This window comes from Molossus molossus, unplaced genomic scaffold (assembly GCF_014108415.1).
Source record: "Molossus molossus isolate mMolMol1 unplaced genomic scaffold, mMolMol1.p scaffold_m16_p_17, whole genome shotgun sequence".
Lineage (NCBI taxonomy): Eukaryota > Metazoa > Chordata > Mammalia > Chiroptera > Molossidae > Molossus > Molossus molossus.
In genome coordinates, this window is record NW_023425352.1 from 20469427 (window position 1) to 20484029 (window position 14603).

Below are 14603 nucleotides of genomic sequence, written 5' to 3' on the forward strand. Positions count from 1 at the left end.
TAGAGGCAGATAAATAAGTAGAAAAAGTATACAAGATAATTTGAAGGAAAGAAATGGGTGAGGTAGTAGAAAAAGGAATGTGTGTATATTAGAGTGGTCAGGAAAAAACCCCAGACCTCTAACACTTGAGACCCGAAGGATAGAAATGAACCCACCCAGTTAAGGAAGGGCCTGTCTCAGAAGGGGACTTTTGTCCATTCACTAAATATCCCATAACATCCAGGTGGGAGGCAGCCCATAAGCCAGCCTCTCAGTACTTCTGACATGGACCCAACCTCCTCATGTCCAGGCCCAGCCAAGTAGGGGAGGTTGTCTTTGGTCCCCAGATGCTTCCCAGCAGGCACTCTCAGGGAGACCAGAGATCCCTGGACACACCCACTAATCTCTCTTTTCCTCCCGCTCCTTCCTTCTCCTTCCTCTTCTGGTCATTTCTTCCCTCTGCCTTCTCCTGGCACCTTTTCCTTCCTCCTCACCCACTTCTTTCCTCTCTAGCCTGTACCACAAGTGTCCAGAATGACGACTTCTTGCACAAGGACTGTAAATTCCTGATCCTGGAGAAAGACAACGTGCCTGCCAAGAAGGAGATGGAGCTGCTGATCATGAACAAGGACAGCGGGAAGGTCTTTACTGCCTCCCCTGCCAGCATCGCTGCAAGTAGGTGGGAGCCCAGGTGACTCAGACAGTGTAGGAGACCACGTGTCCCTAGCAAGGTGATCTGAGATGGTTATTATTTATTCATTTGTTTATTTATTTATTTATTTTTATTCCTCTCCTGAGGATATTTTTATGCTTATTATCAGATAGAGTGAGAGGGAGGGAGAGAAAGACAGAGAGAAACATCAGCATGATAGAGCCACATTGCCTCCCGCACGACCTGACCAGGGCCAGCGATGAATGCAACTGAGGTTCATGCCCTTGACCGGAGTTGAACTGTGACTCATTGGTCCACAGGCTAATGCTCTAACCGCTGAGCCAAACTGGCCAGGGCTGTTTGAGATGTTTTAATAGTGAAAGCACAGTCATCCTTTCAAATGAAAGTAATGCCTGCCTACACAGGGTGTTCCCAGGGTCTGCCTTGAAATGCAGACAAGGCAGAGGGGTTTGGGGGCAACAACAGCAAGAGTCTCAACCACAAACGCAGATGGGAAAATTAACCCCAGGAAAGCTGGGTCCTCCTCCTACCAAGCTAACCGCTATGTCCCCATGTGGGACAGGATATAGAGTGGGGTTGGAGAGTGGGGAGCGAATATCCCAGATTGTCACGGGTTGTGTGCACAGCTTCTTTTTCAGATGACACCCTAAAAAAGGAAAAGCAAGCTGCCTACACCACTGACACCAACCTAATCTTGGAAACAAATGGTAAGACCAAATTTGATTGCTCTCTACCTTGCCTTCAGCCAATCTACATTTCATTTATTTATTTGTCTCCTGAGACCTCACTACTCTAAGTCCCTGGACCAGCAGCAGTTGGCAGTACCTGGGAGCATGTTACAGATTCCCAGGCCTCCTGAATCAGAGGCTACATTTTAACAAGCTTCCAGCTGATTTGTGTGTACACAGTATTGAAACAAAAGCTTTCCCGTGGCGTTTAAGGTCTATAGTGGGGTGTTTTTTTTTTTGGTTTGTTTTTTTTCACCTTACTCATCCTTTCTTAATTTTCAGAAGTAAAAGAAAATTACTTTGCAAAGCACTTGGCTAGCTTTATGTTTTTCTTCCCAAATATCTGAATTCTCTTATAAACGCATTGCTTCACTACTCTGGGTCCTGAACCATCTCTCCAAATCATTTCTGGGGAAGAGGGGAGGGGGCGGGTGAGTAAAGGAAGGAAAAAGTACATCATAGAACATTTTTAGATAAATACAAATGAAATCAGTTTCAATCCTGACGATACTTAACCCTCAGTTCCTTACATTTTAGGGGTGGAAATGGGGCAGTGGAGCCAAACACCCTTTCAGAATCTGATGAAAGCTGTAAACAATTTTCTCAGAAAACTGTGCACATGCCCACAAACACTCAATAATCAAATAGCATCAGGAACTCATGAACAGCCCTCCTCCTAGCCCATCCTTGCTGTTGGGTTCCCTCCACCGCAGGTCAGGAACTTTCATTCAAAGTCCCTTAACCAAAAAAATCAAGAGTCCTTTCTCACAAGCACATTTATGGTTTGAAAGCAAAGGTCCCTCCTAACATGGTCCTCTGAAAACGTCTAGGGCTTTCAAAGTTTCAGGTCACAAGAGGATTATAAAACTGCACTTTTCCACCATTAATTGTTTGCCAAGCCATGTCTGCATTGATTTAATTACTCGAGGTGCCTGGGTGGGGGGGGGGTGGGGGGGCATATCTACCTGAAGCCCTGCCCAAAATCTGCACAGAGGCTGTCTTGTGGGCTCCTTGCATTTAAAAGCTCAGGTCAGCCCAGCCAATGTGGCTCAGTGGTTGGGCGTCAACCCATGAACCGAGAGGATGCCAGTTTGATTCCTGGCCAGGGCACATGCCCAGATTGCCTGCTCGATCCCCATTGGGGGTGTGCAGGAGGCAGCCAATTAATGTGTCTCTCTCATTGATGTTTCTCTCTCTCTCCCTCTCCCTTCTTCTCTCTAAAAATCAATGAAAACATATTTAAAAAAAAAAAAAAAAAAAAAAGCTCAGGTCAAAAGCTGTGTTGTTGGTGTTTGTCTTTCAGGAGACGTGAAGACCGTGTCCACAAAGGGCAAGGCGGCCTCCGCAGGTAGGCGAGACCAGGGTCCCCAGTGACAGAAGCCCACGGAACTGGTTGTGGGAATGGAACAGATAAAGCCCGCTGGCCTGAAGCCAGTGCACACCTGAGCCGCCCAGCTCTGAAGAATGTCCCTGAAGGCCTGAGGGGAGCAGGGAGGAGGGGGCAGGCCGGTGCTAGAGGGGCTGCAGAAGGACTTTAGCTTAGTGGCTGTTGCTCACAGCTCCTCCCCTGCATTTCTAGTACCTGTTCTCTGCCGGCAGGTCCAGGTCTCCCCACATGGCAGGAGCAACACAGCAAGGCTGCAGTTGTCTCCCCCCCCCCCCCCCAGGCTTCAAGGTGACACTGATTCACATGCGTCTCCAGCCCTTTACACTTCCCTCCCTTCCTTCTACAGCCTTATAAGAGAGGCAGAGCAAGGGTTGGCACCCTATTTTAGACACTAAAAAACCTTTTTACAAAAAAAGATTTACTGGGCACACCTTAAGTGCTGAGTGTAATGCTGGGCACTTGGGGATTACAAAGAAAGGATTGTGAATACTGAGACACGGAGATGGGTATGCCTTTGGTTTGGGCCTAATAAAATGTAGGAGGTTGTGGCAAATCAAAGTTCATAATGAAGATTTTGTAACCCAGCACTCTGTGCTACATCCTTTGCTCATTACCTTTCATGCCTCTGGTTTCGCTCAACAACCATCCTATGAAGTAAATAATCTTTTACCCTCATTTTATGTTTTAAAAAATGGTGGTGGTGGTGGGGGGGGGAACAGAGTAGTTAAGTGGCCATCCCAGGGTCACACAGCTCAAGTCTAGGATTGTCAGACTTCTGCTTTTCACCAGCCACGGGCCTATGTCCGTTCTAGGAGCCAGCCTCAACCCTCACTGAGCTGCAGAGGAACCTGGAAGACCCACCTACATTCTTTCAGGCCCACAAGAAGTCACCAAAAGCCATAGAATTTAGAGGAAAGAAAACAGAAGCACCTGCATTCACCTTACTCTTACCCTTCCTTCCACAGAAATCCACAGCTACGACCGACATAACGGAGTTGGTGGCGTTAAAGTTGGCGGTGGCGGCAGTGGTGCTGGCGGGGGTCCGTTGGGGGCAGCACCCGCCTGGTGTCCCTGCAGCTCCTGCTGCAGCTGGTGGAAATGGCTGCTGGGGCTGCTGCTCACCTGGCTGCTGCTCCTGGGGCTGCTCTTCGGCCTCATTGCTCTGGGTATGTGGCGGTGGTGGCGGGGCAGCAGGTCTCACCGCCCACTCAAAAGGCAGGAATCAGCCAAAGTCCCAAGTGTTGGGGCTAAGAGGCCAGACAGCATCAGTGCAGAGCCCTTGTTACTGCAGAAGCGGAAACTGAGGCTCCAGGAAGCACCTGGCCAAGGTCCTGAGGCCACTTAGCGGCAGAGCTGGGATTCATAGCAGTTTTGTCCTCCAGGCTCTGTCGGCCTCACACCAGCTCCCAGAAAGAGTGAGGGCCCGCACTGGTCACTATCTCAAATGAGAAGACTGACCCCCACCCCAGGCCAGGTTTCTTTAAGGCTCGACAACAATTTTGAGTAACTAATCCAGCTGGTAGCATTCCAGCAAAATGTCCCCAGTGGCATGAAGAAGCTCCCCAGACCCCAGAGCCTCTAGCTCAGGCTCCCTGTGGGGAGTGAGTGTGTGCTCGGAAGGCACTGGCTCTGACCTCGGCCTCTGCTGCCCCCTGATTCAGCGGAGGAGGTGAGGAAGCTGAAAGCGCGTGTGGACGAGCTGGAGCAAATCAGGAGCAGGATGGTGGATTATGAGAGGATGCAGAAGAGCAACAAAGAGCAGCTACAGGGGATGGCGCCCAGGGTGGACAAGTCTCAGCGGGACTCCTACAGTCAGGAGGCGCTCTGGCTGTTCATAAGGGAAAAGCTGATGACGGAGCAAGAAAACGGTGAGCGCATCACAGGGCGAGGGGCCGGCCTGCTCCCACTCACTGCTCCTTTGCCTGTGCGCAGAGTGGGGCCTCTCGGGGGACTCCCACACTCCCTTCGCACCCAGGACCAATATTGTGGATCCATTTTACTTTTGGGAAAACTGAGACCTGGAGAAAATTGCCCAAGATCACACAACTAACACATTTCAGAATCTGATTGCTAGTCCTAACCTCGGTTTCTTCCCACTGTACCACAAAGATCCCTTTCATGTGTGGGTATGTCACACAGAAGATGTGTAACTAACTCAGGGTTTACTTTCTCTTGTAGGCAATCTCCGAGGAAACCCTGGCCCTAAAGGTATTGTGGGGCATTTAGTCCGTTCTTTCTCATTTCCTGAACTTGGAGCCATGTTTTCTGGCTGGAGTGGAAAACTTATTTCCAAATTGAAGGAAGAGCAGTAGACAAGTCTTATGGTGTCTGTTAAGAGGGTTGAGAATTGGCTTTACAGAATATCTCGGAACAGAAAGGGACCTAATGCATCCTCCAGGAGAGGCCAGTGCTGTGCCAAGTGACACAGGTGGAGACTGAGGAATCCATGCCCCATGAGAACTCGCCTTGAAATGCTGTTCACCTACTGTCAGCTGGTCTGAAATACTATGAGAGAAAGGCCCTTGGGTTCTCGGCCAATTCACAATTTTCTTATCTTTCTTATTTTAGGTGACATGGGAAGTCAAGGCCCTAAAGGTAATTTTTACCTGAAGTATTGGTAGGGGTTGATGGTTTAAAGCAATCAGAAAGAACCCGCCTCACACTCACCTGGCCATCTCCCCTCTGTGGTAGGACTGTGAATTGCAGAACAGCCTGCAGACCTTTGGGCTTCGGTGAGGCAGGGGACTCCAAGACGGAGCCGTGCTCCACAGCGCTGTCCTTTGCCCCTTCTCAGGGCTCCAGGGAATCCCAGCACGAGGACTCTCAGGCAGCCGGTGTCAGGGGCCTACCTCTTCCCCCAGCTCCAAAGGGCAGCCTGAGGACCTTCTACTACACTACCCTCCCGACCCCCTGGAGATTTCTAGAAATACAGATCCCTGGGCCCTGCTGAGAATCAGATGTTCCTGAAGGAAACACTCTGGGGCTAGGCCCACCCTCCCCCCGGCTTTTAATTTTGATGAACCAGGCCAGGAACTACCATTCTAAGTGAGCAACCTGCTCGCAGGGGTCTTAGCCGAGGGAGGTTGAGGATAAAACCCAGCAGTAAGGGACTGAGCTCCTGTGAGCCATCTAGTAGGAGCAACACCGCCTGCCTTCAGGGGCGGTGTGGCCCGTAATCACAGGAACAGGTGCCCACAGTGTTAGTCAGTTGGGGGATAATGTCATGCTAACTTGTATGTCACACACTTATGTGCTGTAAGAAATTGATGTATTTCCTCAGAGAAGTGATTTGGCAATCAATGGGACAGGCCCATGGGTGGGAGGAAGAGGTTTCCAACCCCAGGGGCCACAGCAGTACCCCTCAATCTAGCCAAGTGGAATTCACACGCTCCAGTGTGCACGAGAAGTGACAGAAGATTCTGGGCCCTACTCCCAGAGCCTCTGATGCAGATGCAGTGGGTGTAGGCAGATGGGGCCGAGTCTTCGGTCCTGATCACCGCAGGTGGTTCTGAGGCCAGGGGTGCAGAGTTTATTCTGAGAATCGCTGTTTAAAGTGACAGGGTCACCTCTGTGAGTCCCAGCTCTGTTCCCAAAGATCCCTGTGCGGGAATTGGGGTTCCTCCACTTGGTGGTCTTCATCTTCTCTTTGGGATTCCCTGCCCCCAAACACAAAACCCTGGGTCCCTGCCGCAGTCCACCTTCCCCAGGACTCCAGTGTGCAGACCACAACACCCTGACCGTGCTGGGGATGGGGACTGCGAGTCCTGGAGCCCCCGAGTCTGCGGTTGCCATAAAATGCAGGCTGCCCAGTTAAATCAAGTTACAGATACACAACCAATAATTTCTCATTGTAAGTATGTCCCAAATATTACATGAAACATACTCACACTAAAAATGTATTAGATGTTTATCTGCAACTCTGACTTAACTGAACACCTGGGTTTCTGCTGCTGCATTTGGCAATTCTGCCTGAATTCCACCTGGTGGCTCCTTCAGGTAATGGCTCAAGTCTTCCAGCTGACTTCTCTCTCTCATCTCTGCCCCACAGGAGATCGAGGACTCCCTGGGACTCCAGGTGTGTAATCTCTGATGGTGTGGCTGGTAGGGTGGGCTGCTCAGGCCTGGCTCCCAGGTTCCAGGAGAATAGGACTGAGGTATTTTCCCGTGTCCACAGGTATCCCTGGGCTCTTGGGACACCCAGGTCCAGAAGGACCAAAGGGACAAAAGGGCAACATAGGTAAGAACTGCTTCTCTATCCACTGCTTCCTTTCTCCCCCCCCACCTCCCTCCTTTAATAAACATTTATTAAGCGCCTGCTATGCGTCAGGCCTTTTTAGGTGCTGAGGATACATCAGTGAACAAAACAGAGAAACCCCTGCTTACATTTGGGTGGGGAAGAAAGACAAGAGACATGATAAATACATGAAGTTCGAAGCAGGATAGGAAGTGGTTCAGAAATGGGAAAGACAGCCCTGGCCGGTTTGGCTCAGCGGTTGGAGCGTCGGCCCGCGGACCAGAGTCCCGGGTTCGGTTCCTACTAGGGGCACGTACCATAAAAAAAAAAAGAAGTGGGAAAGACAGGGGCTAGTGGGACATTGGGAGTCCTGGGGGCGCCCTCAGGAAAGGCCTCACTGAGACGGTGCCCTTTGAGTAAAGGCTCGAAGCGAGTGAGGGAGCCGAGCATGAGGAGATCTTGGGGAAACAAGCCACAGGCCCAGGTCAAGGGTGTGCCCACTGGTCAAGGAGCAGTGAGGAGGGGGAGGGGTCCTGGAAGCCTCGGCTGGAACCCAGTAGGAAGACCTAGAGTTCAGAGGGAGGGCAGTGAGCGAGGCCGCCTATGTGGGGACCTGGAGGCCCTTGTAAAGGCTTTTCCTCCCAGGGAGGCAGGAGGCCACTTGCAGGCTTGGCGCAGGGATGGGACATGATAACTCTTGCATTTCCTCATTGGGTCTGGCTTCTGAGTCGAGCCTGGGCTGTAGGGGGCAAGGGGAGGCGCAGGGGACCAGTGCAGAGACTCCAGTCAGATGTCCTGCCAGCGAGATGCTGCCTGTGGAGCCTTCAGCCGGGCTCAGGGTCCTACTCTGACGTGTCCATTTCTGTTTCTAGGAGAGCCTGGCATGGAGGGACCTGTGGGCCTGAGAGGGCAGGTGGGCCCCGTGGGACCTCGTGGTGAACCAGGGCCACCTGGATTTGGAGAGAAAGGGGACAGAGGTAAGAGGTGATTCCTTCCCCAGGAGGGTTAGCTACGACCATGCTTCCTTCTTCCCTCTCTTCCCACTCCCCCCTCCTTCCTTTTACTGGCATTTGCTGGGTACCTTGAGCCAGGGTCTGTGCCAGGCCCGGAGGAGACAGGTCTAGTGAGAGCGTGGGCCCGGCTGCAGCTCCAGGCCTCGGGTTAAGAAGCCTGCAGTCTCAGAAGGCATGGAGAACATGGTCCCAGGGAGAAAGGGGCTCTCCGCGTTGGGTGGGCAGGACCCAGGGCTGAGGTGAAGAGCGGGGCAGGACTGAAGGAAGGAGGAATGGAGTGCAGGCCCTCGACCCTTTCCTGGCTGGAACTCCCGGGAGAGGGCATGGAAAGCCCTAGACACAGGCCCAGCCCTGGAAGGGCCTGGGAGGGTTTGCAAGTAAATTCTTAACCATGACTCTGTTTTTATCAAGAAAAACCAAACACAGAGCCCAGAAATCCTCTCAGTGCCAACAAATCATGAGCAAGAAGCTTTATTTTTAGCTTCCCTTTCTCTTAAAAATATTGCTCAAGAAGGCAACAAATGCGTATTGAGCCCTTGGGTGCCAGACCTCATGGAGCATGAAGGCTGTGAGGGTAGAAACTGAAGGTGTTCTGCTGGTTCGTGGCCTCGGGGAGGCACCAGATGGATCGGGACCGCTGGCAGGGTGGGAACCATCCTCCAAATGACACCACCAGGCTGGGTGGCAACTAAACTGGGGGGACTCTTTCAGAATATTTGTTTCTCCCCAGGGCCTGCTGGTGGACCAGGTATTCCGGGCCCACCTGGTGTCCCAGGTTCTGTGGGTCCCAAAGGTAAGTCAGGTGCCCAAGTTTGCCATGTTCAGGATGGATCACAGAGGTCCAGGTCCTGGAGTCCCAGACAGCCCTAACCCCATGCCTGAGGCCTGTGCAGAGACTATGGCCCAGAGAGGGTCCCCCACAAAGGAGTCAGGGGTCAGGATGGGGCTAGGTTTGGCTGCATGGTGGATTTGGGGCCACATTTCCATCTATTTTCAATGGCTCCTTTATGTGGTCCCTAAGTGGGTGGATAGATCAGGAAAACAGAATCAGACAATTTCCTCACCGGACTGGGGCCCAGATGCACACATTCAAAAGCAACATATCTGACAATGCGGGAGAAAGGGCTTCTCAAGCTGATGCCCACTGGTCACTTCTCCTCCTTCCCCTGCCCCAGTCCAAATGTTTTACTCTGACTGGGAAGGAGCAGAGGCCTCTCGATCCCACCAGCTTTAGCTTCCTTCCTGAGGATGACTTTGCACAGGACTTGGGTCATCTTGGACTCACTGACTCTGGGGTCCTGGCAAGAACCCATATAATGTGTGAGTTACACACATACATACAGCCCTCACCTGGAAGTGAGTCCCACCCCTCCACCTGACCTTCACCGTGGGGTCAGATGTCCCTTGCCTGTGCCTGACCCTTCTGATAATTGTTGTTTTGTCATCCATCCCAGGTGCCAACGGTTCTCCTGGCCCACAGGGTCCCCCAGGTTAGTGTACTCCTTCTCATAGTAGATGCTATTTCTGGGGCAAAGACAGGGATACCAGAAGGAAAAACAAACATTGTTTAAGCAAAAGAAGCAATTATTAAGAGCAACTGGAGGCATAGAACTCAGGTCCACACTACACTGTGACCCCTGCAGCTGGGGTCAAGTACTGCTGGGCCCTGTGAGAGGCACCCTGACCTGGTTTGGAGCCTGCGGCCCCGGCAGGTTCGGCAGCAGGCAGCTCCCATCCCTCCCTCATCTGAGCAAGCTCCTGCCTCTACCTCATTCCTACCGGCCAGAGCTCGTCCTGCTCTCTGGGGAATCTCAAGTTACAGCCCACATTGTGATGCAGGCCAATGTCTCTGCCAGGGTCCCACGAGGTGCCCTTACGACCAGGGCCTGGTAATCACTGGGGCAAAGAACCTGGACCAGGATGATGTAGATGGGAAATGGGGAGGAGCATGCAGAGAGAAGCCCTTGGTTTTTACTCCAGAGTTTGTACATGCCTGGGTGGGTGTGTGGGCATGCATTTGCACATGAGTAGGTGCATGTCTGAGTGCATGGGTGTTGCTGTGTGTGTGCATGTCCATCCATTCCCGAGCTCATGGTTTTCTCTGCTTGCAGGCCCTGTAGGTCTCCAAGGGTCCCGAGGCGAAGTGGGACTCCCTGGTGTCAAAGGTAAGCTGGTGGGGAGAAGCTGGGGGGAGACAACACCCTGGAGGTGTCAATCACTCAGGAAGAAGGTCTTGTGGGGACAGAGAGAGTCAGATGGATATGACCAAAGCCTGTGGAGGCTGACAGACACATGAGGAGAAGAGGAAGTCAGAATGGTGGGACGGGGTGCCTGTCTTCAGAAATAGACACTGCCCTTCTCGGTCTTCCTTGCCAAGGCTCTTTATATTAAGTTGTCCATTACTTTTTCAGGTGACAGAGGACCTATTGGACCACAAGGACTCAAAGGTATGTTGCCCCTACTGCTGCTCAGACATCACCAGAGCCTGCCTGACTCCTAGGAAACCAAATGTGACCTGTGCCCCAGCGTCCAAGAACACAGATGTCTCTGGCTCCTAGACCCTGAGGCTGGGAGGATTGTGCCTCTCAGACAGGGAAACTGAGGCACAAAGAGGTGCCCCAGAGCACCGACATCACAGTACTGTGATTGAGTGGCCCTTGGGTGGCAAGGATGTGCTATTGAGGTCCTCCTGCTCTGATCATCCTGTGCCCAGAACGCCCATTGCATGACAACCAAGGCTAGGGTCAGTTTGTGGGTGGAATCAGATGTGCCCCTTTGGCTTCATAAATGGCGAGTTCTTGCCAAGATTCTGCTGACAAGAGCTTCCAGGTACACCGAGAACTATTCTGCAGAAGCGGTTCCTCTGACTGGGTGAGAACGTTTTCCTTGCTCCTGACTAATGCTCCCTGCCCCACGTTTGTTTTAGGTGACCAGGGTGAGAAAGGATCTCGAGGCCTCACAGGTCAGTTATACATGGGAATCCACTTTGATCATTTAAAGACTTTTTGTAAATTAATCGGGCACTGAAGATGGAAAAAAATACAGAAGTATGGGACAGAATCTCTGTCGACTTCAGGGAATTGGCCATTTAATAAGACAAGATGAAATGAAGCCCTGCCTGGAGAGAAGCCAGCATCAAGATGAAGAGCCAGGACAGTAAATGTCTGGGGCAGAAAAGGGAGTTATGATTGTCGCGGAGTCTTTTGTGGAATCCATTTGAGAAAATTAAGCTCTTCCCAAAATAGCAGAAAGTTGACACTACTTGTCCCCGCTCATCCACTTACCTCCTGCCAACTTGCATGATTAAAAAGGAAAGTAATAGTAATGACACTTTAGCTACAAGGGGCAGCTCTCTGTTGCCAAGGAAATAAGACCCACACACGCAGCTTCAGACCAGGTGTGGCTCTGGGCCAGTTTACGCCGCTGCCTGGGTGGCCCTGACCATAGAATCTAGGCAGACATTGTGTCCCCAGCTTCTAGGTGGTACCCCAAGCTCGTCTGGTTGGGGAGGTGGCAGGCAGGGAGGGTGTAGCATTCTACCGCTGTCAAGGATGCGAAGTTTGAAAGCCTCCAGCCAACTAGCCCGTTTCCTTTGCAGGGGAGCCGGGCTCAAGAGGCCTACCTGGTGCTGTGGGTGAGCCTGGAGCTAAAGGAGCAATGGGTAGGTGACACATGCAGTGGCTCTGTCCCATTCGGTCATCAGAGCTCTGGAGTTGAGATCCTTCTAGAGCCATCTCTCCTGCCCTCTGACCTTTCCACTCCCCGGTAGAGGTTCTTTTTATAGGCTGTTTCTGGGCGCACATTGCGCCTGGGGCTCAGAAAGTAGCGGCCATCTCTGTGTGTTCCTCACTGCTGGGGGCGGGGAGGACTGGCCAGGCATGGTCTCCACCCTGATCCCCGCCCCAAGCCCCTTGGGCCCCAGGGGAGGACGGGCGATGTTGAGGTCCTTTGGAACCTGCTATTCTCCAGACATAGCCCTGGCATCCCAAGGCTGGTCTCGCGGCCAGGTCCAGGGTTCAACCTTTTGCTGACCCTTACCAAGGGGCCTGCCAGCAGGACATGAAGCTGGCCAAGGACCCTCAGAGGACCAGGTGTTTAGCACAAAATCCCAGAAGGGATTAAGCCCCACCAATGGTGGATGTGATTTATTTATTTTCTCATTCATTCAACAACTTGTTAGGAAGTGCTGACTCTGCAGGATTCCTTGCTGGGCAAGTAGGATGATTTACTTCCCTCAAGGGGAATAGATTCTGTATGAGGTGACAAGTGACATGAGAGAGACAGAATGTAAGGAGGACACAGTAAAGAGAGAGAATGTTTCCACCCAGAAAGGTGGAGGCAGCAGCATTTCAAATTATCCTTAAAAGTAAGGAAGATTTTGATCATGATCAATTTGGAAAATTACATGCAGAAAAAACAACATAAGTAGAAAAAGACTGAGATGGGAAAAGCAAGACATGGTCACAGAAGGACGTCAGAGAGGTTGGGATCATTGGAGCAGAGGGGACAAGAACTTGGAGGACCTTGACTTCCAGGACCTTAAGTAAATGAGGCTGGCATTTATTGAGCATCTGGTATGTGCTGAGTCCTGCCAAGGGCACTAGAGATGCAATAAAGTCACTGAACGGTTCTTTGCAGGAAGACAGTTACTGGTTTGGGAGGAGAGGGCGGGGAGGAAGCTGCACCCAGAGGATGTGACAGAGCCTGGGCTTTCTTTGCATTTGACGGCCACGGGAAGGGCCCAAGAGCTCCCCACCTGGGAGACAACTTGATGTGAGCCTGATGGGCGGGAGAGGGATGGAGTCCCAGAAACTCCTAGAGTCACTGATGACTATGGTTCTGCTTTCCTAGGACCCGCTGGCCCTGATGGACACCAAGGCCCAAGAGGTTGGTCACTTCCCGGTTTCCCTCACTTTCACTGCCTCTCCTGCCTACCGCTCCTTGCCCTGCCCATGTCCTCTAATCATAATGCCAGGGTGACGCATGTCGTACAGAAACAGGCAGCCAGGTCTGATCTGCCTGCTTTTCCCCACCTGTCTGCAAGTTAGTTACTCAGTAAAACCCCAAGAAAGCATCCACTCAGATGTGTTGTCTGGTTCAGCTTCCCCAAAAGGAAAACAGCATGTTGATCATACTCTCTCCAGGTGAACAAGGTCTCACAGGGATGCCTGGAACCAGAGGCCCACCAGGACCTTCTGGAGACCCAGGAAAGCCAGGTAATAGAGCGGGAAGAGGGAGCCACGGCCCTGCTCTGTGTGCGTGTGCACGTGGACACGCACATGCCCATGTGCCTGCATGCCTGCCTTGTCCCTTCTCCCTCCAGCAGATAACTGGCACAACTGCTCACTTGGCTAAGCACAGTGGCTATGTGTCCTGACACCTCTGAGTCAGCAAGTCTGGCAACTGGGAAGAGAGAGGTTAATGGTTGAAAGCAAGGAGCTCTAGAAAGGGGCAAGGAGTCTTGTTTAAAATTGCAGACTTTAACACCACCTCAGTACCTTGCTCATCTGAGCTTTCCACCTGGTCCACCTCCCCTCGGGCCGTACCTGAACCCTCACTAACTCCCACCAGTCTGATGAGAGAAACTCTCCACTGAAGGCCCAGTGGGAGCAAGATCCTCAGGCTGCAAGAGAAACCAATCAAAACACATCAAGAAAGTTGTGAGGGACAAGGCATTCATCAGTGGGCTGGGGTGGGGGCGGGGGCTCCTGTTTCCTTTGTTGGGTATGCAGATGGTGAGCACCTAGAAGGGAGCCTGGGGGCAGCATGAGGGTGTCAATGAGTATGTGAGTTTTCTGAGTTCATGAGCCCAAACAGGCGAAGAACCGTAGTCCAATGCGGCAGTGGGTCCCCTCACTGCACAGTCCAGTGCTAGGAGGACCCTTAGTCTGGCTGCCCCAGACTTGGGGTTTGTCCTCATGCCCTACCATCCCACCTGCTCCTGAATTCAAGGGTGTGGCTCCTCAACCCTTCAACTCCTCCCTCGTATGTTTAATTTTCTGTAGGTCTCACAGGACCCCAAGGACCTCAGGGTGAGTCATCGGGTCACTCCCGCCTCCAAACACCACCCCCAACAAGCCTCCCACCAGCCTTCCAGCGTTTGGCAAACGCCTCTCCTCTAGTCACCTTGACTTTCCTCTCCTCCCCTCACTATCCCAGTGAAAATGGGTCAGGTCCTTTTACTGTGAGTCTTGAGAAGCACCTTAGGAAGGAAAAATATGCATAGAACAATCTAGAAAGCCAATCTGGTAGAAAAGAAGTTAGCTCGTGTGCAAATTCTGCCTGCCTGTGCCCTGTTCCCTTCAGCTTAGGGCCCAGGCATTGCACTGGCCCCACGCAGCCCCCAAGCCGTCGCAGTGGTGGAGTGGGAGCTCACCTCGTGCACAGGGGCCCAGTTTCTCTGGGAAGCCCAGGCATCCAAGTCTGTCCTGTGGTTGAACCCATGTGTACTGTCACCACAACCAGCCCCGACTCCTACAGGGAATTAGGCAAAGATGTAAAATGAAATCAAGCAGCAGTTCTCCCAAAAATTGAGTGCACAGGGACATCCTTCAGACACTCCCTGGTGGAGTTCAGCAGCCAAAGCCAG

General features: G+C 52.1%; 1 protein-coding gene across 1 annotated transcript in view; it reads left to right on the forward strand.

Annotated features, from left to right (window-relative positions):
* The window catches only part of COL17A1 (collagen type XVII alpha 1 chain), a 51771-nt gene that overhangs the window by 22929 nt on the left and 14239 nt on the right, over nt 1-14603 (forward strand). Inside the window, exons 14-32 of the mRNA XM_036265944.1 lie at nt 493-654; nt 1279-1359; nt 2684-2728; nt 3733-3933; nt 4429-4635; nt 4946-4975; nt 5336-5362; nt 6816-6842; nt 6942-7004; nt 7874-7978; nt 8745-8807; nt 9469-9504; nt 10126-10179; nt 10426-10461; nt 10941-10976; nt 11613-11675; nt 12866-12901; nt 13159-13230; nt 14020-14046. Coding sequence (XP_036121837.1) covers nt 493-654; nt 1279-1359; nt 2684-2728; nt 3733-3933; nt 4429-4635; nt 4946-4975; nt 5336-5362; nt 6816-6842; nt 6942-7004; nt 7874-7978; nt 8745-8807; nt 9469-9504; nt 10126-10179; nt 10426-10461; nt 10941-10976; nt 11613-11675; nt 12866-12901; nt 13159-13230; nt 14020-14046 — 1371 coding nt within the window. The remainder of the gene's footprint in view (nt 1-492; nt 655-1278; nt 1360-2683; nt 2729-3732; nt 3934-4428; nt 4636-4945; nt 4976-5335; nt 5363-6815; nt 6843-6941; nt 7005-7873; nt 7979-8744; nt 8808-9468; nt 9505-10125; nt 10180-10425; nt 10462-10940; nt 10977-11612; nt 11676-12865; nt 12902-13158; nt 13231-14019; nt 14047-14603) is intronic.